This window comes from Rhea pennata, chromosome 28, assembly GCF_028389875.1.
Source record: "Rhea pennata isolate bPtePen1 chromosome 28, bPtePen1.pri, whole genome shotgun sequence".
Lineage (NCBI taxonomy): Eukaryota > Metazoa > Chordata > Aves > Rheiformes > Rheidae > Rhea > Rhea pennata.
Window position 1 is genome coordinate 724428 of NC_084690.1, and position 23727 is coordinate 748154.

Here is a 23727-nt window from a genome sequence, read left to right on the forward strand (position 1 = left end):
CCCCAAAACCCGCGGCGAGTCGGCAGCGGCTCTGCGGAGCCCCGTCCGCCGTTGCAACCAGCCCTCACCCACCTCCCCGAAAGCGGGGTCGCTTCCTTCCTCACCCCCCCTCCGCCCCCATCCCACTGCTGGGATCCTCGTGTCTCCACGAGGGGACGGGGACGGTGCCAACTCGACCATCGCTCGAGGGTGGCTCCGCGTCGGGTTTTATTAAAGAGGGGACGGGGCAGTGCGGCGGCAACACGTCGCCCCCCCCGGGCCGCAGCGTCCCGGTGCTGGCTCAGGGCTTGGCCGTGCTGGGGGTTGTTGCTGTCGTCGTCGTCGTCGCCGCCGCCTTGGTCGTGCCACCGCCGAAGGGGTGCAAGCTCCGAAGGGGGTTAACCAGCTTCATGGCCAAATAGCCCTGCGGCGAGGGACAGGGCCAGCTCGCCGCGAGGGTGGGGGGGGACCCCAGGAAAAGGGCTGGGGCGGGGGGGGGGGGAAGCCGCCGCGGTGGCCCCGAACTCACGGGCGCCGCGTAGACGAACGCGAGGAGCAGCGCGAGCAGCAGGGCCAGCGCCAGCCCCGCGCTGATCCGGCAGCGGTGCCGCTGCCAGACGGCGTAGCGCAGCGTCCGCAGCGGGGCCTGAAGCCACAGGAAGGACCAGTCCGGGCGCCTGCGGGAGCACGCGCGGCTCGAGCATCCCGCATCCCACCCCCACCCCGGCCGGCGCCTCCCCCGAGCGTCTCGCCGCGGCGCTCTCGGCTCACAGGGGCGGTTGGAGGGTCGGGTACATGTTGGGTTCCTCCCGTCCTTTCCCCGCCGGCCGCTCTTCCGCTTCCTTTGCCGTCAGCAGCTCCAGGCTCATCTCCAGCTTCCCCTGGCGGCGTGAGGGCAGCGATGGGACGGGAGCCCGGCTGCGCCCTGGGCACCCTCCCGGCACCCTCCGCCTACCGCCAGGCGCCGCTTGCCGTCCTCCTCCTCCACGGAGCAGGGCCACCAGCCCCTGGCACACCTCTGCCGGAAGAGGGAGAAGCGGGGGACCCGGGCGCCCCGCCGCGGCCAGCGCCGCCGGGCGCCCAGCAGTGCCAGGGTGCAACCGCCGGGGCGCCGCGCCGGCCGCGGCAGGCTGCCCAGCTCCAGCTCCAGGACGCCTACGGGCAAAGAGCGCGGCGGAGAGGGGGCCGGTCCTCCACCCGACCCCGGCTCAGCCACGGCCCCGGGCCGGGCAGGATGAGGCCTCACCGAGGAAGTCGTCGGCCGAGAACTTGTCGTTGTCCCACACTTGGAGGATGAGTTTGGGGGGCACCTTGCGCGCCGTCTCGTCCAGGCTCCAGAAATGCTCCTGCGCGGGCACAGAGGGGCTTCGCTCAGCGCGAAGGCTTGGGGTGCCCTGTTGTTTTTCTGGGGGTGGGTGGGGAGACCCCAAAACAGCTCACCTTTTTGGGCATGACGCAGAGCTGCTCGGCGGGCAGGTAGTCGAAGGGGAAGACGAAGCGCCAGTTGAAGCTGCCGTCTCCCCGCAGCGAGCGGTAGTGCACGTCCGTCTTCTGCGTCTGCTCCTCCAACCCGTCCAGCCACCTGCGACGCCATCGGGGCTGAAAGACTTGGGGGGGGGGGGAAACGTGCCACCGGCCCCCCTGCCGCCCCCTGCCTCCTCCGCCGCCCCGCGGCCGGCGACCGCTCACCCCTTGACGTAGATGTCGCTCATCCTCTGCCCCGTCAGGCTGGCGTCCTGCAGGTCCACGTCCCTCGTGTTCCAGATGACGCAGCGCAGCTCGTACCTGGGGGATGCGATGGCACGGCACGGCACGGCATTGGGGGGAGGGGGGGGGGGGGGACCGGGCCGCCCCGCCGCGGGGCTCCGCGCCGCTCACCTCTGCGGCTTGCGGGGGGTGACGTCGACGGCGGGGCCCGGCGGGCCGAGGCCGGCGGGGAAGATGTCCACCCACACCTGCAGCTTGCCCTGCGCCGGGGCGCGGCGGGAGCGTGGGGACCGGCAGCCGCCCGTCCCCGCGTCCTTGTCGGCGCCACGCGCTCCCCCCCCCCCACCCAAGCATCTCTCCCCGGCTGCGTGCCCCCTCTCCCTGCCACCCCCCCCCCACCCAGCATCCCTTCTCGTCCCAGGGTCCCCATCGCCCCAGGGTCCCCACCAGCTCCCACCGCCAGCATCCTTCCTTGCCCCACGTCCCCATCGCCCCAGGGACCTTCGCTGCCCTTGTCCCCTGCGTCTCTGTCACCTGTGTCCCCGTCACTCCTCCCCCCCCATGTCCCTGCTTGCCCTTGTCCCCAATGTTCCCCATCCCTCCAGGGTCCCCATCGCCTCCCAAGCATCCTTCCTTGCTCCAGGGTCCCTCCCTGCCTTTGTCCCCAGTGTCCCCGTCGCCCAGGGTGCCCATCCCTCCCCCAGCATCTCTGCTTGTCCCAGTGTCCCCATCACCCAGGGTGCCCATCCCTCCCCCAGCATCTCTGCTTGTCCCAGTGTCCCCATCACCCCAGGGTCCCAATTGCCCCCCCCGGCATCCCTCCTTGCCCCGTCCCTATCGTCGCAGCGTCCCCAGGGCCACCCCAGGGTGCCCCCGGCCCTGCCTGCTCCAGCCCGGGCTGGGTGCTGTTGTAGAGGGTGCGAGTCTCGAGGTGCTCAGGGACGAGGCGGCAAGCGCGGAGCAGGTGGAGGGCCAGGCGCTCCCGGGGCGCCCCGGGGTGCCGGTACGCGGGGGACCCCCTCTCTGCAAGAGCGAGCCTGTCGCATGGGCGCCCCGTGCACCCGCCCAGTGCCCGCCCGGCACCCCGACCCACCGAACTGGGTGAGGAGGAAGGTGGATCCCCCGAAGGCGACGGCACCGCCGTCGGCACTGAACTCGGGCGCCGGCAGTCCCCGGGCGCGGGCGAAGAGCTCCAGCGCCCGGCTGGGCGTGAGCTGGTCCCTCCATCGCCCGGGGCCGGCGCTGCAGGCACGGGGCCAGCTGAGGGCCGCGGGCATCGCCCGCCATGGGGCGCCCGCTGCCGCCCCCCAGCTGGGGCGGCCCTGAGACACCTGGGGTGTCCCTGGTGGCTCTGCCCCTGTGCCCCGGCCATGCCCCATAGCCCTGTGCCACCCCACCTTGGCTCCTTGCTCCTGTGCTCACCCATTACCATCTCCGCATGCCCGTCCTCCTGTGCCCACCCCAATCATCTCCCCACGCCCATCCTCTTCTGCCAACCCATAACTATCTCCCCATTCCCATCACCTTGTGTCCGTCCATAACCATCTCTCCATGTCCGTCCACAACCATCTCCCCAAGCTCATCTTCTTGCACCCACCCGTAACCATCTCCCCATGCCTGTCCTCCTGCGCCCATCCGAAACTACCTCCCTGAGCCCACTCATAATCATCTCCCCATGTCCATCATCCTGTGCCCATCCATAACCACCTCCCTGTGCCCACCACAACCATCTGTCTATGCCCATCCTTCTTTGCCCATCCATCCTCATCCTCTTCTGCCCATCTAAAGCCATCTCCCTGTGCCCATCTTCCTGCACCCACCCGTAACTAGCTCCCCATGCCCATTCCCCTGTGCCCACCCGGCCTCGCTCCCTGGGTGCCCATTGCCCCGTGCTGCCACAGCAGGCAGCCACGGCCCGGTGGCACCCACATGCGATACAGCTGGGGCAGCCCGCAGTGGGCACGGAAGCGGGACAGCAGGCGGTTCTCCAGGTCGATGCTGGTGCTGCCGATCTCCTGGTCGGGCGGCAGCAGGTCATAGTCGAAGAGCGAGATCTGCAGGTCCTTCTCCAGTGGGATGGTGCCCGTCATCTCGAACATCCTGCCAGCAGGGTGCTGTCACCCCTGGGGACCCGCTGGCATGGATGACAGGGACTTGCATGGGGCCTGGGGACCCATAGGGATGGCGACCTGCTGGCAGGAGGAGCCACCAGCATGGAAAGCCAGCGGCATGGAGAGACCTGCTGGCATGGGAAATGGGGACCTGGTGACTTGAGGACCTACTGGCATGGGGAATGGGGACCAAGTGGCATGGGGACCTGCTGACACATGGACCCTCTGGCATAGGGATTGGAGACCCGGTGACTTGGGGACCCCGTGACTTGGGGACCTAGTAGCATGGGAGCCTGCTGCCATGGGGAGTGGGGACACCCCAGCACAGGCACCCAGTGGCCCAAGGACCCACCAGCATGAGGTCCCATGGCACGGCCACCCTGCCCCATGTCAGGTCCCCCGGGACCCCTAGCTCTGTGCCACCCAGGGGTGCCAGTGCCACGAGGATGCCCGCGCTGGCCGTACCTGCCGAAAACGGGCTCCAGGGTGTTGGGCACGTACTGATGACGGTCGCCCAACTTCTTCGTCCCCAGCGAGACGCGGACGTAGGGGTCGCACTGGTGGGCCGGGGCCGTCAGGGCTGGCACGGGGCAGCACGCCGGGGCCGCACGCCCGCGCCGGGCACCCGTGGGTGACCCTACCAGCCCATTCCTGTCCCTGGGGGGCAGGTCGAATGCCCGGATGATGTAGACCCGCACCAGGCACTCCTGGGGCCGGCTGGGGGGCAGCTCCTGAAAGTGGCGTGGCGGTGGGGGCACGCCGGGATCCTCCGGCAGCGGGTAGATGCGGAAGAGCCCCTGCAAAAAAGAAAAGAAAGAAAAAAGAAAGAAGAAAAAAGAAGAAAAAAAAAGGCAGCCGGGCACCCTGGGGTGCTGCGCCGGGCCAGGCAGCGGTGGCGGCGGCGGGGGGGGGGGTCTCACCTTGAACTCCCCCACGGGCATGGGGTCCTCAGCGGCCTCGGTCCTCGCCGCGGCACGGTACAGCGGGAAGGTCTGGCAGAAATCTTGCAGCCCCTCGAATTCGGGCACCGCCTCCAGCTCGCAGCCGTACACCTGGGGACGCGGCCGGCCAGCCGGAGGGTGCTGTTGTCCCTGGCCGCATCCCCAGCCCTGGCCCCGGCCCTGCCGGCGGCTGCCCCGGCCCCGCCGCTCACCGTCAGCGCGTCCTTGGCCGGGCCGCGGCGGCTCTTGGCCGCGTTGCCCGTGGCCGCGTAGAATTTGCTCCACCAGTCACCTTCCTCCTCCTCCTCCTCCTCCTCTTCCTCGGTGGCCTGGTGGGGAGCAGGGTGAGGCAGGCAGGGGCGCAGAGCTGGTGGCCTCGGCGCTGGCCTGGCTGCACTGTGGTGCCCACCTTGTCCCCGGCCCCCATCTCGGCCGCGATCCTGGCCAGCAGCTGCAGGGAGGAGAGGGGAGGCGGGTGCAGCGGCGGGGGGAACTGAGGCATGGGGCCGTGGCAGTGGGGACGGGGGTCCGACGTGAGCGGTCGGCGCGGGGACGCTCACCTGGGTGATCCAGCTCTGGGAAGCGGCTGCGCGGGGCAGATGGGCAAAAAAATCAGTGCAGAGCCAAGCAGCGTGGGGCAGGGATGGGGCAGGGATAGGGCAGGGATAGGGCAGGGTTGGAGCAGGGATGGGGCAGGGATGGGGCAGGGATGAGGCAGGGACGGAGCAGGGATGGGGCAGGGATGGGGCAGGGACGGAGCAGGGACGGGGCAGGGACGAGGCAGGGATGAGGCAGGGACGGGGCCGGGACGGGGCCGGGACGGGGCAGGGACGGAGCAGGGACGGGGCAGGGGCGGAGAAGGGATGGAGCAGGGACGGGGCAGGGACAGGACAGGGACGGGGCAGGGATGAGGCAGGGACGGGACGGGGACGGGGCAGGGATGAGGCAGGGACAGGACAGGGAATGGGCAGGGACAGGACAGGGACGAGGCAGGGACGGGGCAGGGATGGAGCAGGGACGGGGCAGGGATGGGGCAGGGACGGAGCAGGGACGGGGCAGGGACGAGGCAGGGACGAGGCAGGGACGGGGCAGGGATGAGGCAGGGATGAGGCAGGGACGGGGCCGGGACGGGGCCGGGACGGGGCAGGGACGGAGCAGGGACGGGGCAGGGGCGGAGAAGGGATGGAGCAGGGACGGGGCAGGGACAGGACAGGGACGGGGCAGGGATGAGGCAGGGACGGGACGGGGACGGGGCAGGGATGAGGCAGGGACAGGACAGGGACGAGGCAGGGACGGGGCAGGGATGGAGCAGGGACGGGGCAGGGATGGGGCAGGGATGGAGCAGGGATGGGGCAGGGACGGGGCACGAACGGGGCAGGAACGGGGCAGGGATGCAGCAGGGCCGGGGCAGGGACGCGGCAGGGACAGAGCAGGGCCGGAGCAGGGACGGGGCAGGGCCGGGGCAGGGACAGAGCAGGGCCGGGGCAGGGCCGGAGCGGGGCCGCACCGGGGCCCGGCAGCGCGGGCGGCTGCCCCGGCACGGCCGGCTCGCAGCAGTACGGCCGCAGGCTCCGCACGCTGGCCCGGCCCAGCTCCGGCCGGTAGCCGAAATCCCGCGTGTCCAGCACCCGCAGCGTCACGGGCGGCACGTAGTCCTCCTCCGCGGGCAGGTGCTGCGCAGGGGGTGCCGTCACCCGCCGCGGGCACCCAAGGGTGGCCAGGGGCGGGGGCCGGTGGGGTGCTCACCAGCGGGAGCAGGAAGGCGTTGACGGGGAAGTTGGGGTTGGCGCGGAGGTCGGCGATGGGGGGCGTCCGCAGCGCCCGGCCCCCGCACTCCACCAGCAGGCAGGGCGCCCGGGCGGGCAGCGGGGCGCCGGCACCGCACAGCCCCCGCAGCCCCCACGCCAGCACCTGCCGGGTGCCCGGGGACATGGGGGGGTCACTGCAAGGTGTAGGGGGGGAGGTTTGGAGGGTGCTGAGCCCCCTCAGCCAGCCCAGCACCCCGCTCACCTCCAGCGCCATGAGGCGCAGCGCCGGGCGCACGCCCGCCGGGATGCCGAAGGCGCCCGCGGTGCCCGGTGGCGCTGGGAGCCGAGCCAGGGCGCCGTCCTGCCGGGTGCCCCCCGCCGCCGCCGCCGCCCCGGGAGGGTGAGGGTGAGGAGGGTGAGGAGGAAGGGTGGCCCGGCGGGCGGGCGGGCGGGCGGGTGCTCACCTCGGCGTCGTGCAGCAGCTCGAAGGCGGCCAGCAGCTCGCCCGCCGGCCCCGTCGGGCCGCCGATGGGGTGATGCCGGAGCCGCGGCACCCGCCGGCGCCCCACGTCCAGGCACACGGCCGGCCAGCACACGCTGCGGCCCAGGAAGGCGCCGGCGCCCTGCGGGCCGGCAGCAGTCTGTGGGTGCCCCCCAGCCAGGGGCACCCACCACCTCTGGGTGTGCACCACCCAGGTATGCCCACCACCTATGGGTGCTCACCACCTCTGGGTGTCTCTCATCTATGGGTGCCCACCACCCAGGTATGCCCACCACCTATGGGTGCCCACTACCTATGGGTGTCTCACATCTACAGGTGTTCACCATCCAAGTATGCCCACCACCTATAGGTGCCCACTACCTATGGGTGTCTCTCATCTATGGGTGCGCACCACCCAGGTATGACCACCACCTATGAGTGCCTCTCATCTATGAGTGCCCCTCACTCAGGTATGCCCACCACCCATGGGTGCCCACCACCTATGGGTGCCCATCGCCTATGGGTGCTTCCTACCCAGGGATGATGCCGCCATGGGTGCCCCTCACTAGGGGCTGCCCACCACCCAGGGATTCCCCCATACATGGGTGCCTCCAGTTCAGGGCTGCTCCCAACCATGGGTGACCTTAGCCATGAATGTCTCCTGCTCAGGGATGTTCCCCATCATGGGTGTCCTCCCCACGTACCTCCCCACCGGCAGTGCCCCCCACCCATGGGTGCCCCCAACTCAGGGATCCTCTCTGTCCAGGGTCACTTCAACCTCTGGTGCCCCCCACCGATGAGTCACCCCATCCCATGTGCTCCCCATGCATAGAGCCCTCCACCTGTGAGAGCTCCCCACCCATGGATTATCCCATTCCAGGTGCCCTCCACCCATGAGAGCTCCTCACCCATAGGAGCTCCCCACCCATGGGTGACCTTCTCTCAGGTGCCCCCACCCACAGGAGCTCTCCATCCATGAGTGACTCCCAACCACGGCAGCTCCCCACCCATGGATGACCCTCATCCCAGGCTCCCCCCACCCATCAGTGCGCACCCCGCCATCCTGGTCGAAGATCTCCACCACCACAGCAGGGGGCTCAGCGCGGATGCCCTGGGGGTCCCCGTAGAGCAGCACCCGGTCGAAGAGCAGAGTCTGGTCCCAGCGGGGGTCCAGGGTGGCCACCAGGGCTCGGGTGCGCTGGCTGACGTGCAAGAAGGACACGTGGGCCACGGGGTCTGCGGGCGACATGGTTGGGCAAGGAGAGCGGTGCCCGGGATGCCCGGGGTGGGGGTCGGGGGGCCGCCAGCGGGCACCCACCCGCGGTGGCCCTGCCGCCGCGGGGCGCCAGCTCCATGGCCTGGAAGATGTAGCAGCGCAGCTGGAAGTAACTGGGTCCTGCAGAGAGATGGGGGCGATGGCAGCGGGTGGGGGGCACCCCGAGCCGGTGCCCGGCGCCCAGCGCCCGACTGCTTACGCTGGAAGACGCAGAGGATGAGGGGCGTCCCGGGTGCCGGCGCCCGGCTCGTCTCCGGCGGCTTGGCATCGTCGTCGTCCGGCCAGAGCAGGGAGCCCTCGAGGAGGAAGAGGGGGGCGGCAGGCCCAGGCCGCTCGGGCACCAGGCGCCGGAGCCAGCGGCGCCGGCGGTACACGTCGCCCGCCTGGGGCTGCGGGTGGAAGCGCCAGCCGGAGAAGGAGGCGTATTCCCAGGCCTCGGCGCCCACCGGCGGCTCCGGCGCGTGCTGTGGGCGCTGCGCGGCATGGCACGGCACGGCATGGTGTAGCATGGCACGGCACGGCATGGTAGGATGTAGCATGGCACGGCATGGCACGGCATGGTGTGGCATGGCATGGCACGGTAGGATGTGGCATGGCACAGCATGGTGCGGCACGACGTGGCGCGGCACGGTGTGGCATGGGCGGATGGACCCAGTGTGACTCCAGCAAGCTGGCGTCCCTGTCACTGCCACCCCGTCCCTGCCACCCCATCGCTGCCAACCCATCCCTGCTACCCCATCCCTGCCACCCCTGTCGCTACCACCCCCATCCCTGCCACCCCGTCGCTGCCACCCCCATCCCTGCCATCCCCGTCCCTGCCACCCCGTCCCCGCCACCCCTGTCCCTGCTGCCCCCCCCGCCATCCCTGTCCCTGCCATCCCTGTCCCCGCTGTCCCGCCCCTGCCATCCCCGTCTCTGCCACCCTGTCGCTGCCACCCCCATCCCTGCCATCCCCGTCTCTGCCACCCCGTTGCTGCCATCCCCGTCCCTGCCATCCCTGTCCCCGCTGTCCCGCCCCTGCCATCCCTGTCTCTGCCACCCGGTCCCTACCGTCCCTTTCGCTGCCAGCCCGTTGCTGCCAGCCTGTTGCTGCCATCTCTGTCCCCGCTGTCCCGTCCCTGCCACCCTGTCCGTGCCACCCCCAGCGTTGCCACCCTGTCCCATCCCTCCTATCCCAGTCCTTGCCCCTCTGTCCCCGTCCCTTAAGCCCCGTTCCTGCCGCACTGTCCCTGCCACCACCTCCCTGCCACCCCGTCCCTGCTGTCCCCAGCCATCCTGTCCGTGTGTGTGTCCCCCTGCCACCGCGCGCCCCGTCCCGACCGGCCGCAGCGGGGTGGTCACATCCTGCCGGGTGCCCTGGGCTCCGGGGTCCCTGCGGCGGGTGCGCAGCCAGCGCCGGCGCCGGCGCGTGTCGCCGGGCTCCTCGGCGGCGTGCCAGGCGGGCGGCGGGCTGCCGGGCGCCGCGCTGCCCCCGTACTCCCAGCCTGCGGGCAGCCGGGTGCCTCGCCAGCGGGCCCCCCCCGGGCCACTGCCCCCCCCCCGCCCCGGCCGCTCACCGGCGTCATCCACGGCGCCCGTCACCTCCACCCGCCAGCCCTCGGGGACGTGCCAGCCCTGGGGGCAGGTGACCTGCTCCTTGGGGGGCACCGCCACACCGGTCTGCGGGGACACCGGGGCAGGAGGCTCAGGGGGGGCGAGACCACCGCGGGGCTGAGTCCCAGCGCACTCGTGTCACCCGCGGTGGGGCTGAGCCCGGCACCCTCATGCCACCCGCGGTGGGGCTGAGCCCCAGCGCACTCGTGTCACCCGCGGTGGGGCTGAGCCCAGCACCCTCATGCAAAGCCGTGGTGGGGCTGAGCCCTGGCGCGCTCGTGTCACCCGCTGTGGGGCTGAGCCCTGGCGCGCTCGTGTCACCCACGGTGGGGCTGAGCCCCGGGCGCTCGTGTCACCCGCCGTGGGGCTGAGCCCAGCACCCTCATGCCACCCGCGGTGGGGCTGAGCCCCGGCGCACTCGTGTCACCCACGGTGGGGCTGAGCCCCGGGCGCTCGTGTCACCCGCCGTGGGGCTGAGCCCAGCACCCTCATGCCACCCGCGGTGGGGCTGAGCCCCGGCGCGCTCGTGTCACCCGCGGTGGGGCTGAGCCCTGGGCGCTCACGGCGTCGGTGCTGCCCGCCGGCGCCCACTGCCCGCCGGGCGGCCGGCTCTCGTTCTCGTACACCTCCTCCAGCACCTCGGCCACGCTACTCTCCGCGGCGAGCAGCAGCCTGGCGGCGGCGGCGGCATCAGCGGCGCCGAGCCGGGGGCGGGCGGGGGGGGGGCGGGTGCTGGGCCGCCCCCCACGCGTGGGTCCCCCGTCCCGCCGCCCCCGGCGTGGGGTGTGTGGGGGGGGTTCTCACCGCCGCCGCGGCTCCGCGCTCCAGGCGCCGTCCCAGCGCCAGCCCGGCGGCGGGCGCAGCTTGTCGCGGGGCAGCGCCGCTCTGCCGCTGGCGTCGGAGAAACCGGGGCGCCCCACGAGCCCCCGCGCCCCCCACTTGCCAAAAAGCTTCATCTGGTTCTCGTACTGCGGCGACAGCGAGCCGGGAGGGGGCTCGGAGCCGGCGCACGGCCCCGGAGGGGGGGGGGACACGCACGTCGGGGAGGAGGGGGCCGGGGCGCGGCGCCCGTGGGTGCTCACCGTCTCGGCGTAGACCCGCAGGGAGCCCTCGAGGCGCCGCGGCAGCTCCTGGCTCTCGGCCACCGGCCCCAGCCAGAGGCGCACGCGGAGCTGGGCGCAGACGGCGGCGGCCGCCCCGGCACCCTGCGGCGCCTGCGCCCGCCGCCCCGTCAGCCGCCGCCGCCGCCGGCCGCCCCCCAAGCCCGGCTCGCGGCTTCGCCCGCCGCCCTCACCGTCAGGAAGAGCGTGTGGGTCTTGCCGCAGAGTTTGCCACCGCCGGTGCCGCTCTTGGAGAAGGCGACGACCCAAGGGCGCAGTCGGGCGCAGGCCACCCGCCGCTCCTCCCGCACCAGCCACAGCACCACGTCGGGCACGGCGGCCTGCGGCTGCGGGGCGCTGCTGTCAGCGCCGCGCCGCCATCTGCCCCCCTAAACCAACCCCCCCCACCACCACCCCGCCTGGACCCCCGGCCCCTGCATCCCACCTCCGGCACGGCCGCCGCGAGCCTCTGCAGCCAGCCCTCCGCCGTCGGCAGCACCGCGGCGGCGGCACCGGCGGCACCGGCGGCTCCGGCTTCGGCCACGAGCTGCTGCAGCAGCTGGAGCCGCGCGGCTCGCAGGTGCCCGTCCAGCGCCGTGGCCGTCGGCTGAGCCTCCAGCGCCGGCAGCACCTTTCTGCGCCGGAAAAAGAAAAAGAAAAAAAAAATAGAAAAAAAAGGGGGAACCCCCCAAAAGCATAAAAAGAAAAGAAAAGAAATGAAATGAAATAATAAAATAAAATAAAATAAAATAAAATAAAATAAAATAAAATAAAATAAAATAAAATAAAATAAAGGTGGATTTTCCAGCTTTCCGCCACCCTGCTCTCCGGCGGAATAAAACCACAGCAAAGGCGGCGTCGCCCTCACTTGCAATCCCGGAGCAGCTCGCGGAGCAGCTTCCTCCCGGCGCAGTCCCGGGCGGCGGCATCGTCGGCCCGGCCGAGGTCACGCAGCGCCGTCAGGTTTTGCTCCTGCGGGAGGGAGCAGTGGCGGCTGCAGCCCCCCTCCCCGGGGCTGGGGGGGCCCGGTGGCCCTGCCGGCGCACCCGCCACTCACCAGCCGGTCGTGCACAGCCTGCAGCGCGTTCAGCGAGTCCCAGCGGTGGCTCACGTCCTCCCAGGAAGAAGTGACGGCCACCACCGGCTTGGCGTCGTACCACGGCAGGTAGTAGTAGCGGTTGCCTGGCCAGGAAGGAGGAGAGGGCTGAGCCGGCGCCGCGGCCAGCGTCCCTTTTCCCGCGCCCCGCAGTGAGCGTCCCCCATTTTCCCACGCCCCACAGTGAGCATCCCTATTTTCCCGTACCCTGCAGCAAGCATTCCCTGTTTTCCCATGCCCCATGGTGAGCATCCCCCATTTTCCTGCATCTTGCAGCGAGCATTCCCCATTTTCCCACAACCCGAGGTGAGCATCCCCCCATTTTCCCATGCCCCACGACAAGCATCCCCCATTTTCCCATGCCCCACAATGAGCATCCCCATTTTCCCATGCCCTGCAGCGAGCATCCCCCATTTTCCCGCACCCCGCGGCGAGCGTCCCCTCATTTTCCCGTGCCCCGCAGGGAGCATCCCTGTTTTCCCACGTCCCCATTTTCCCACGCCCTGCAGCGAGCATCCTCATTTTCCCACTCCCCGCTGCAAGCGGCCCCCTGTTCTCCGGCGCCCGTACCGTCGTAGACGGCCGGGCTGAGCTGCGTGGCGGCCGGCTCGCGGGCGCCGTCGGCCCTGCTCCCGTAGCTGCCGATGCTCACCTCGAACTGCACCAGCTCCGGGCCGCCCGCCAGCATCGTGGCCGAGTAAAACACGGCGCAAAGCCCGTACTTGCGGCGTCGCAGGGACCGCTGCCCGGCGTGAGAGAAGGTGCCGCGCGGGTGAGCCGGCGGCGCGGGGTGGGGGGGCTCGGGCGGCCGCTCGCCCACCTGCCCCTCTACCTCCGCCCCGGCGACGTCCTCGGGGGCGACGGCGGCCCTGTCCCGCTCGGGCGGGCTCCCGGCGCTGGTGCTGAGCTCCAGCAGGAGCCGCCCGCGATAATTCACGCCGCGGTCGTCCCGCGAGGCGCCGAGCGGCTCAGCCCAGCCGTCCCGCGACGCCCGGCCGCCGGGCGCCTCGGCGGGGTCCGGCCCGGCACCGGGACCGCTGTACATGGGCAGGAAGCTGGGTCCGAAGCAGGGCAGGAAGCCGGAGAAGCCCCCTGAGAGCAGTGGGCGGCATCAGCAGCACTGGCGGGGGACGGGGACAGGTGCCAGGGTCCCCCCTCTCTCCCCCCCGGGAGACCCCTCACCTTCCGCGGCGGCGCCGGCTGAGGCCACCTGGGACAGGCGGAGGGTGGCCGTGCCCAGGACGTCGCCCTTCTCGGCACGGTCCCTGCGGGCGGATGGGGGGGCGAGGGCAGCGGGCAGCGGCGGGGGGCCCGGGTGGCAGCAGGGTGCTGGGGGCAGCTGTGTGGGTGCCGAGGGCTGCGGTGTGGGTGCCGGGGGCTGCAGTGGGGACACCGGAGGCAGCAGTGGGGACGCTGGGGGCAGCAGCGTGGGTGCCGGGGGCGGCAGTGGGGACGCCGGGGGCGGCAGTGGGGATGCTGGGGGCTGCAGTGTGGGTGCCGGGGGCTGCGGTGTGGGTGCCAGGGGCTGCGGCGGGGACGCTGGGTGCCGGCTGTGGCTCGCCGGGCGGTCGCTTACCCGCTGAGCAGGGCCAGGCGGATCTCATCGCAGACGGGGGGGAGCTGGGGGGCAGCAGGGCAGAGGCTGAGGCGGCGGCGGCCGGCAGCCGGCAGCCTCCCGCCCTCGGCGCTGCCGGCAGGCCGGCGGCGGCACCGGGCAGCTCACCCGCAGCGGGAAGAAGAGCGCCTCGTTCCACGCGGGGTCGGCGCCGGGCGGCACGGCCGCGGTGCGCAGCTGCGGGGCGGCGAGCCCCGTGAGCCGCCCGCCGGAGCCCGCCGCCCGCCCGCGCCCGCCCGCCCGCCCGCCTTTACCGTCCTGCCGCCGAAGGCGACCTCCACGGCGAGGCCGCCGCGCTTGCCGGCGCCCAGCACCGAGTGGAAATATTGCCGGGGTGCATCGTCTGGAGCGGCGAGAGGAGGCGGGAAGCGCCGGGGCCGGGCGCCGGAGCGAGCCGCCCCGCGGCCGCCCGCTCACCCCGCGCCACGTCCTCGGCCCGGTAGACGCGCAGCTGGAGCGTGGCCACGCAGGCGGGCAGCGCCGAGGGCTGCAGGAGCTCGGCCTCCACGTCCTCGCTCTCCGCCGGCTTCTCCTGCTCCTGGCAAGAGGAGAGGGGAGGAGGAAGCCGGCAGCGGGCGTCGCGGTGCCGGCGGTGCTGGCACCTACCGGCGCGGGGTCCCCGGCGCGCAGCACGCGCAGGCTGACTCGCAGGTAGCCCCGGAGGCCGGCGTCGAGGCGGTCGGGCCGGTGGAGGCCGAGCCACTTCCAAGCGAGCGCCCGACCTGCCCGGGGGCGGCCGGCGGTGAGCGCGGCGCGGCTGGCGGCACCGGCGCGGCGCCGGCGGTGGAGGGGGGGAGCTGAGACGGCGCCGGGGCCGTGCGCACCTACCGGGCGAGCTGTAGACGCTGCCGACGTCCAGCTGGGCGAGAAGGAGAGATGCCGCCGCTGCCGCCGCAACCGCCGCCGTGGCCGCGGCCTCCCCCCACTCGCCGCCCCGGCGCTCACCTTGAAGACGCCGATGACGGACTCGGCGCGCACCGCCCTGGAGTTGAGCACCTGCGGGACCGGCCGCCCCGCGCTCCGGCGTCAGCCCCGGCGCGGGAGACCCGCCGCCACCACCGCCGCCGCGTCCTACCTGGATGTGGATGGGCTCGTCGAAGAGGCGAGCTGGCGTCTCGTGGAAATTCTGGCAGAACACCTGGAAAATCACGGCCGCTCGCTCCCCGGCCGCCGCGCCGGCGGCCGCCCCCGCCGCCGCCCGCCCGCTCGCTCCCGCGCCCCGACCTCGTTGTAGTAGGGGTTGTTCCCGCTCCCGATCCTCGTCCGGAACGCGTGCTCGCCGATGAACACCTTCACCACCGGCTTGATGTTGTTCCCTTGCAGCTGGCGCCCTTCGATGATCCTCACCCGCACCTGGAAGAAGCCAGAGGGGGGGGGGACACGGACGCGCCACTGCCACTGGGGAAAATCTCCCCACCACCACCACCAAATCGCCCCGCGGGGGCCCGGCAGTACCTGGAAATCCTGTTTTCTCCCTGCTGCTTCCCTGCCGGGGCTCAACCGGAGGCTCCTATCCGGCACCTCTGGGGACAGCAAACGGGGATGCTCCAGCATCGTCCGCATCCGTCCCCGGCGGCTAAGCCGGCGCGGGACGCGGCGTCCTCACCCGCGGCCACCCTGCTTGGCGCCCGGGATGCTTCGCGCCCGGCGGGGATGTAGGAGCAGCTGAAGCTGAGGGTGCACTGCGAAGCAATGGCATGCGTGAGCACCCCAGGGTGCTGCGAGGAGGAGGATGAGGAGGAGGAGGAAGGCGCTCACCCCGGTGGGCCGGCGGTTTCGGTCCAGGAGCAGCACGTCGCTCAGGGCGAGCGGGCGGCTTGGCTCCGCCGCCAGCTGCGCCAGCGGCACCGTGGCGGCGCCCAGGTCTCTGCGGGGCAAAGGCGGTGAGCGCGGCGGCAAGACCCAAAAACGGTGCCCGGTTCGCCGCCACTCACCCGTCAGGTGCCGGGTGGCCCCACTGCCGCAGGCGCAGCACCACCGTGGCAGCGGGCTCCAGGGGCCGGGCGCCCAGCGGCCACACCAACGTCTGCGGGGATGCGCAGCGTGCAGGGGCTCGGCGCCGGCCACCGCGGGAACCAGCCACCGCTGCGGGAACCGGCCACCACCACGGGAACCGGCTACTGTGGGAACCAGCCACCACCGCGGGAACCGGCCACTGCCATGGGAACTGGCCACCGCTGCGGGAACCAGCCACCACCGCGGGAACCGGCCACCGTGGGAACTGGCTACTGTGGGAACCGGCCACTGCTGTGGGAACCGGCCACTGCCATGGGAACCAGCCACCATGGGAACTGGTCACCACCATGGGAACTGGCCACTGTGGGAACCAGCCACCATGGGAACTGGCCACTGTGGGAATCGGCCACTGCCATGGGAATAGGCCACTGCCATGGGAATAGGCCACTGCGGGAACCAGCCACTGCCACGGGAACTGGCCACCGCCATGGGAACCGGCCACCATGGGAACTGGCCACCACCATGGGAGCCAGCCACCGTGGGAACTGGCCACTGCCACGGGATCTGGCCACCGCCACGGGAACCAGCCACCGCGGGAACTGGCCACCATGAGAACCGGCCATCTCCACGGGGACCAGCCACCCCGGGGACCAGCCACCAGGGGAACTGGCCACCGTGGGAACCGGCCACCACAGGGACCAGCCACCATGGGATCTGGCCACCGTGGGGCCTCACCTCGTTCCACGCCGTGTCGCGCTCGCCCGGCACCACCCGGGTGCTCCTGGGGACGCCTGGGGACAGGGAGGGCGGTGGCGAGGGTGGCACCAGCGGGCGGGTGGGCGGGTGCCCCGGGGCCGCCCGGAGGTGCCGCTGGCCGCCGGGTACCTCCGAACTCGGCGCGCACGTGCACGTCGGCGCCGGCGGCCCGCGGCGCGGGGATGCGGGCACCGGCCACCACCAGGCGCAGCATGTTGGCGCGGGGAGCGGGGCACTGTGCTGCCGGGGCGCGGGCACCGCGGCGGCGCCTTCCAGAACGCCGGGTCACAGCGGGGACGGGGGGACCCGGGGGGGCGGGACAGGGGGGAGAACACGGCCCCCGCGCCCAGCACGTGGCACTTCTGGGGCTGCTGCTCTCTCCGGTCATGGAGGGCCTGGTGGCACTTGCAGTGCCCCTTGGTACCCCATGGCACCCTGCAGCACCCCATGGCACCCCATGGCACCCGGCAGTACCCCATGGCACCTGCAGCACCTCATGGCACCCCATGGCACCCCATGGCACCCTGTAGTACCCCATGGCACCTGCAGCACCTCATGGCACCCCATGGCACCCTGCAGTGCCCCATGGCACCCCATGGCACCCTGCAGTGCCCCACAGCACTTGCAGCATCCCGTAATGCCCTGCAGCACCCCATGGCACTCTAAGGCACCCTGCAGTGTCCCATGGCACCCTGCAGCATCCATGGCACTCTGCAGTGCCCCATGCACCCTGTGACACCCCACAGTGCCCCACAGCAGCTGCAGCATCCTGTGGCCCTCCATGGCATCCCACGGCACCCTACAGCATCCCAAGAAACCCATAGCAGTTGTAGCACCACGGCATCCTACAGCATCCCAAGACACCCATAGCAGCTGTAGCACCCCGTGGCACCCTGCAGCACCCTGTGACACCCCCCAGCACCTGCAGCACCCTGCAGCACCCCGTGATACCCACAGCACTGGTAGCACCCCATGGCACCCTGCAGCTCCCCAGGGCATCTGGAGCACCTCAGAGCTCCCTGCAACACTTTGCAGCACCCCACGGCACGCCATGGCACCCCATGGCTGTCTGCAGCATCCCCCAGCACCCTGCAGCACTCCATGGCACCCACAGCTCCCGGTGGCATCCCGTAGCACCCAGCAGCACCCCTGGCACTGTGTCCCCATGGCGATGTGTACTGATGTCCGTATGTCCCCGGGTCCGTGTGTCCCCGGGTCCGTGCGTCTCCGCGCACCCCGTCCCCGCGCGCGAGGCCGTTCCCGCGCGCGCCGCCTCGCTCCGCTCTCCGCGTTTTGCCGCCCGCCGCCGCGCTCCGCTCCGCTCCGCGCCGCCGCGTTCCGCTCCGCAGCTTCCAGGGCGCGCGGCGCGGCGCCCCGCCCAGCGCGGGCGGCGCATGCGCGTTGCGGCGCGGCGGCCCCAGCCCCAGGCGCGGCGGCGCGGCCCGGCCCGACCCGGCCCGACCCGACCCGGCCCGGCTCGGCTCGGCTCGGCTCGGCGCGGCGCGGCGCGGGATGCGGGGCGGGCGGCGGCGGTAGCGGCCATGTCGCAGCGCGGCGGCGGCGAGCGGGACCTGCAGTGGTCGGCGCGGAGGATGGGGACGTCGCTGCTGCTGCAGCTGTCGGTGCACGAGCGGGAGCTGGACCTGGTGTGCCTGGACCACAGCTACGCCAAGCCCTGGAGCGCCCACCCCGACGCCAGCGCCGCCCGCCCCACCCGCATGCTCTTCGTCACCCCGCGGCGCCAGCCCGACAGCGCCCTGTGAGCGCCGCCCGCCGCGGGGGGCTCCTGGCGGGCGGGGGGGGCCTCCGAGGGGGCTGGGGAGTCTGCGCTGGGGAGCGGGGGGCTCCAGGAGGGTCTGTGGGGGGCAGTGGGGGGCTCCTGTGGGGCTGGAGGGTGTGAAGGGGGCAGTGTGGGGCTCCTGTGGGGCTGGAGGGTGTGCAGGGGGCAGTGGGGGGCTCCTGTGAGGCTGGAGGGTGTGAAGGGGGCAGTGGGGGGCTCCTGTGGGGCTGGAGGGTGTGCAGGGGGGCAGTGGGGGGCTCCTGTGGGGCTGGAGGGTGTGCAGGGGGCAGTGGGGGGGCTCCTGTGGGGCTGGAGGGTGTGAAGGGGGCAGTGGGGGGCTTCTGTGGGGCTGGAGTGTGTGCAGGGGGGCAGTGTGGGGCTCCTGGGGGGCAGTGTGGGGCTTCTGTGAGGCTGGAGGGTGTGCAGGGGGGCAATGTGGGGCTCTTGGGGGGCAGTGTGGGGCTCCTGTGGGGCTGGAGGGTGTGAAGGGGGCAGTGTGGAGCTCCTGTGGGGCTGGAGGGTGTGAAGGGGACAGTGGGGGGCTCCTGTTGGGCAGTGGGGGGCTCCTATGGGGCTGGAGGGTGTGAAGGGAGCAATGTGGGGCTCCTGTTGGGCAGTGTGGGGCTCCTGTGGGGCTGGAGGGTGTGAAGGGGGCAGTGTGGGGCTCCTGGGGGGTCTGGAGGGAGTGCAGGGAGGCAGTGTGGGGCTCCTGGGGGGTCTGGAGGGTGTGCAGGGGGCAGTGTGGGGCTCCTGGGGGGGCTGGAGGGTCTGTGGGGGTGTGTGTGGGGGGCTCTTGTGGGTCTTCTGTTGGGCTGCAGGGTCTGTGGTGTGGAGCAGGGGGCAGGAGGGGGGCTCCTAGGGGCCTGGAGCGTCTGCAATGGGGAGCGTGGGGGGGATCTTTGTGGGGCTGGAGGGTCTGTGGTGCGAAGTAGAGGGAAGTGTGGGGCTCTTAGGGGGCTGTAGAGTCTGCAGTGGGGAGTGGGGGGGTCTCTGTGGAGCTGTAGGGTCTGTAGGGGGGAGTGTGGGGGCTTGTGGGAGGGCAGTGTGGGGCTGGAGGTCACTGAGAAGGAGTGTAGGTGCTCTGGAGCAGAGTGTGGGGCTGGGGGGGGGCTATTGTGGGGAGTATGGTGCTCCTGTGGGGGCTGGGTGGCCTGTAGTGCAGCTTGTGGGGCCTTGGGGTGGACTTGTGGGTCTCCTGGGGGGCTGTAGGGTGTGTAGGGGGTGAGTTTGTGGCTCCTGAGAGGCTGGGAGAGGTTTGCGGGAGTAGTAGGAGACCTCTTAGGGGGCAGTGTGTGGGGCTTGGGGGTCTGCAGAGGGCCTGGGATCTGGGCATCCGGGTTTGGGGGGAGTGACACTGGGGCTTTGGAGGGAGCTGGGGCAGGGCTTGGGGGACTGGGGCAGGGTCTGGGGGCATCTTTGTCAGCTCCTGGGAGGGGGTGGGTGTCCAGGGTGTGGGGCTGGGCACGAGTGCTGTGGGGGATTGGCATGGGGGGCAGCTGGGCTAAGGTTGGGGGCTGAGGAGCTGGGGAGCCCCTTATGGAGCCATGTTAGGGGGTGCGTCTGGGGCTGAACTCAGGGGTTATGGGGCTACAGGGTACTTGGGACCCAGCTTGGGGGTGCCTGGGGCAGGGCTGTGGGGCTGAAGAGGTGTTTGGTGCCAAGCCTGGAGGCTGTGGGGCTGGGCAGGGTGTGTGGGGCAGGGGTTGGGTTGGGGGTCTCGGCCCCGGAGCTCAGGGATGGGAGCGGGCTGTTACCTGGGGCCGATTTCAAGGGGTCAGGGCTGGAGGGGGGCTCGTGGCTGGGGTTCGGGGTCAGGGCGCGTAGCCCCACAGAGGGGCGGGGGGCGGCGCTGGGCCAGGAGCTGCGTGGTTTGGCCAGATGTGTGCGTGGGGGGGGGGTGTTTGGAGCCGCGTTCGGATGTGGGGCGAGGTATGGGGATGCGCTCGGGGCTCGGGAGTCACGGCGGGATTTGGGAGTCGAGGCTGGAGCGCAGGGATTTGGCGCCCGGCTTGGGGCGTCTTTGGGATTGAGGCTTGTCGGTGTCTTGAGTACTTCTCCCCTTTGCTTTCGGGGCGGATCTCTGGGCCTTTTACTAGCAAGGAGCTTCTGCCCGTCCTGCGTCACGCTGAGCCGCGAAACTCGCTTTCTGAAACGAGCTCGGGAGCTCGTCCGGCAGGAGCAGACCAGGCTTAGTGGGATCTTCTAAAGCACGTTCGTTTTTAGAGCTTAAAGCAGAGGCTCTCTTGGCTCAAGCCAGAAATAAGATACCTGCTTAGGAAGCCAAGTGGCCTGTGTTTGCTTAAATCCCTCTGCTGTGGATATTCTATTAAATATCAAGCCTAAGATGCTTCAGTAGTTTTTATTCACGCAATCTAAGCAACTGTCCAAGCGGTGGTCGGTCTTGCAGCCTGAGTCAGAGGTTCATGAGACAGAGTTGGACCCAGGATCCAGCTGGTTACAAATTCTTCTTGATTTTTTAAAACGGGCAAGGTGTACTCTGCAGGATACAAATAATGCAATTCCGTAGTGGTCCCCTTAGTCGCAGCATCTTTGGGGAGAGACGTGAGAACGGAAAAATAAGTTCATAGATGTCTTGTGTTTATGTGGGGCAGGCAGATGCAGGTCCCCGAGGCATCAAGCTCGCTCTCCAGTCTGCTCAGGGGCTTTTTTTCCAGATTACATCCCGTTTTCTAAAGTGGAATTTTTCTTACAGCGAGGCGGATATCCCCCTCGACGTCGAAACGGTGACGCCCACGCCCGTGCCGCTCTACGACAACCAGAAAGCCCGCAGCGTGATGAATGAGTGCGAGCGCCACGTGATGTTTGCGCGCACGGATGCTGATGCGCCCCCTCCGCCGGATGACTGGGAGGAACACGTGAACAGGTAACGCGGGGCGCCAGGGTTGCTGAGAGAAGAAATTGCCATCCTGGGTGATTACCCCTGCGGTAGCTGCGGTAGTTGTGCTTCGGGCACTCGTCTTGCTCGTTATATTGCACCGCGTACGAGTGTACGAAGCCTCGGCCAGGCTGAGGATGGTGTAGTGCCACGTGCTGCGTGATACGCAGTTGAGACCATAAATATTTTAGAGCAGAAGTGAAGAGGTAAATTGAGGCACGGAGCAGTGAGGTGACTGCTCGGAGACGTCCGTGTCTGCAGCAGGTAAACGAGGGCTAGGGAAGACGAGTCGGTGTGCTGGATCCGGTCCAGTGCGGCGTGTGCTTGACGCTTTGCGTCCTCTGTTCACTGAAGTCTTTAAGAAAGCTCCAGAGACCCAAACGGGTCATTTAATTGCCTTAATTACCTTTGTGAACTTGTGTTAGCCCTCTGAATAGTGCAGCCACTGCAGGATGGAGCCTTTTCAACCTACATGTCAACACCCTTTGCTTGCTGTGTATAGCCATATCCTCAGCTTCTACCGCATTTCCTTTTATCTTATGTTTTTCAGTACTCCCTTGTGTGTGACTTAATATACAGTGACATTCCTGAACCAAATAGCATTCAAAGAAAATGAATTTTTCTGTCCAGATTCCTCAGCTGCCTGCTTTGAAACCCGTCAAATGTAAAGGCAGAGGCTGCTGTCCGGCTGGTTCTGTTCACAGAAGAGTTTGGGACAGTGATATTTTAGGCTACATATAGGTGCTCAATTCAGCCATATTCCAAAGCAGAAAATTTAGAATGGAGATGTGCATGAATTCCATGCTTTTAAGAACCCTCCTTGGAAGCTTAGTCATTCCAGTTGGCAGTCCTGACGTTAGGTGGAACGGGGTGGTTTTGGACAGTTCCTCTGAGAGATGGAGAGAGAACGAGTGCTGAAAGGAATCATTATTTTTGTTTTATTTATTGCTTCTGTTGTTACTCTTACCTGTCTGATGCTTAGATATTCACCAGTACAACTTAGTGTCATTTAAAAATGAATGGTTTCTACAGAGCCATTCTCTTAACTTAAATCTGTAGTAGTGAAACTTTGCCTATAACCAGCAATCAGTTTTTGTGACTGTAATTGTAGCTGATTCGCAGCTGTGCCTTGGAGACAGGCAGTAGTTTCAAGGGCTGTAATATCTCCTGGATGTCTGTGTAACTGTGCTCTCAATTACCTCTTTGGTTTTTATTTACAGGACAGGTTGGACAATGGCCCAGAACAAGCTATTTAATAAGATTCACAAAGCGCTGCAGTCTGACAGGCTGGCTCGCTTGGCCAATGAAGGGGTAAGGTCTTTTATTCCCTATTTCTCTTTCATCTTTCAGCAGAATCATTGCCTGTGTGTTTTTATTCAGTCCGTCCTAGCAAAGATGCGCTGAGTCAAGATGAAAATCTTGGCCTTTGGGTTTTATAGTCTTAAAAGGGCGGGCAGCTCTGGGTTGATTTGAACTGTAGTTTTGTCTTTGCTGAGAGGATGTTGGTCCTTGCTTGCTGCCAGAAGAAGCAGTCCAAGTTGATACTCACCTGTGGCTTGGGATGCACGTAACATCCTTGATTTTTCCCTTAACTTTTTTTTTTTTCACTTTCTATTTTTCAGGCTTGCAACGAGCCAGTCCTGAGGAGGATAGCGGTGGACAAATGTGCTCGAAGGGTCCGTCAAGCTCTGGCTAGTGTGAACTGGGACACCAAACTGATCCAGTGGCTTCACACAACGCTAGTGGAGACCCTCAGTTTGCCAGTGTTGGCTGCTTACTTGGATGCTCTGCAAACACTTAAAGGAAAGGTGATAAAAGCAGTGAAAGAAACTGTGCTATCTCATGTAATATTCTCCCTTTATAAAGCTTATTAAAGAAAGCTAATGGAGTATTTATCCTTTTTCGTTGGAGTAGTGGGAAAAATTTCTCCTCAGTGCCCTCTTTGCCCTTTCTATATGGGAGTCATTTCCCAGGGCACTAACTCCTGCTCTTTCCGACTCTTTGTAGTAGTGCTTCTGAGTGGTTGTGCTAATTTGAGCTTGCCTGTTAAATTTTCTGTACCTTGTCTCCCCATTGAGAAGAGTGGGAAAGAGAGGAGCGATAGCTCTGTGGGCTAGCACGGGACCTGGGAGGTTGGACTTCATTCCTTGTACAGCTGCAGAGCCCCTCTATAAATTTCACTGCTCTGAGTTCCTTAATGTGTGAAAATGTAAACTTTGTGGCTCTCTGTTCCCTGGAGAATTTGTTGAGACTTGTGCTGAGGTAGGCCTGTGCCCAGGTAGGGTAAGGACTGGTGTGGTCCTTGTATTGCTGCTCTGGATCTTCCACAAAATAGCAAGCATTTACCAGGCAGCAATTGCGTTTCCCAGACTGCCAAATTGATGTTCAAAAGCCTGTAGAAAAGGCTGCGTGCATTTTCTCAGCCCTCTCTGGCCTTTGGTTTCAGATCCCCACCCTGATTGACAGGATGCTGCTCTCCTCTACCACGAAGACAGGGGCAGCAGGTGCTGAGGCTCTGTCTCTGCTGCTGAAGAGACCTTGGGACCCAGCAGTGGGCGTCTTGTCCCATAATAAACCAGTGAGTGTCTCCTGGGGCTTGCAAGGAGTGAGAGGTTGGGCTTGCTGCCTGGCATGCGCAGATCAGCTTTATTCTTCCTGTTCTTTTGCTGGCCACCTCCTTCCATCTCTTGCA

General features: G+C 68.2%; 2 protein-coding genes across 6 annotated transcripts in view; one reads left to right on the forward strand and one right to left on the reverse strand.

Annotated features, from left to right (window-relative positions):
• Nucleotides 1-198: 198 nt before the first annotated feature.
• On the reverse strand, nucleotides 199-16573 carry FER1L5 (fer-1 like family member 5). The gene is made up of 49 exons (XM_062596651.1): nucleotides 16489-16573; nucleotides 16339-16394; nucleotides 15582-15673; nucleotides 15406-15514; nucleotides 14872-15000; nucleotides 14723-14785; nucleotides 14593-14643; nucleotides 14476-14506; nucleotides 14248-14369; nucleotides 14065-14185; nucleotides 13902-13990; nucleotides 13756-13824; nucleotides 13609-13652; nucleotides 13215-13297; nucleotides 12865-13124; nucleotides 12603-12774; nucleotides 11994-12118; nucleotides 11805-11908; nucleotides 11382-11571; nucleotides 11131-11277; nucleotides 10919-11008; nucleotides 10641-10804; nucleotides 10370-10508; nucleotides 9800-9902; nucleotides 9564-9727; nucleotides 8443-8716; nucleotides 8286-8363; nucleotides 8022-8203; nucleotides 6951-7109; nucleotides 6749-6847; nucleotides 6485-6649; nucleotides 6246-6411; nucleotides 5299-5324; nucleotides 5148-5189; nucleotides 4951-5067; nucleotides 4718-4849; nucleotides 4439-4594; nucleotides 4263-4354; nucleotides 3616-3786; nucleotides 2780-2928; nucleotides 2570-2709; nucleotides 1858-1946; nucleotides 1669-1764; nucleotides 1420-1561; nucleotides 1226-1325; nucleotides 935-1134; nucleotides 751-860; nucleotides 509-656; nucleotides 199-403 (listed from the first exon to the last, which is right to left on the reverse strand). Exons 1-49 carry the CDS (start codon nucleotides 16571-16573, stop codon nucleotides 281-283), a joined length of 5958 nt encoding a protein of 1985 aa, XP_062452635.1. The 3' UTR covers nucleotides 199-280.
• Nucleotides 16574-17863: 1290 nt separating this feature from the next.
• Nucleotides 17864-23727, forward strand: part of KANSL3 (KAT8 regulatory NSL complex subunit 3) — a 28966-nt gene continuing 23102 nt past the window's right edge. For all 5 annotated transcript variants that reach the window (XM_062597009.1, XM_062597012.1, XM_062597010.1 and 2 more), the window contains exons 1-5: nucleotides 17864-18118; nucleotides 20853-21023; nucleotides 22256-22346; nucleotides 22658-22843; nucleotides 23482-23613. In XM_062597009.1, the coding sequence (XP_062452993.1) occupies nucleotides 17901-18118; nucleotides 20853-21023; nucleotides 22256-22346; nucleotides 22658-22843; nucleotides 23482-23613 (798 nt within the window). In that variant the 5' untranslated portion in view covers nucleotides 17864-17900. The remainder of the gene's footprint in view (nucleotides 18119-20852; nucleotides 21024-22255; nucleotides 22347-22657; nucleotides 22844-23481; nucleotides 23614-23727) is intronic.

Bases quoted from the DNA above. Each gene is read 5' to 3' on its own strand.
- FER1L5 (XM_062596651.1), bottom strand. From the start codon at position 16,573: ATGCTGCGCCTGGTGGTGGCCGGTGCCCGCATCCCCGCGCCGCGGGCC. The intron at 8,364-8,442 runs GTAAGCAGTCGG...ATCTCTCTGCAG, and splicing joins CATCCTCTGCGTCTTCCAGC to GACCCAGTTACTTCCAGCTG. The intron at 4,355-4,438 runs GTAGGGTCACCC...CCGGCCCACCAG, and splicing joins CCAGGGACAGGAATGGGCTG to TGCGACCCCTACGTCCGCGT.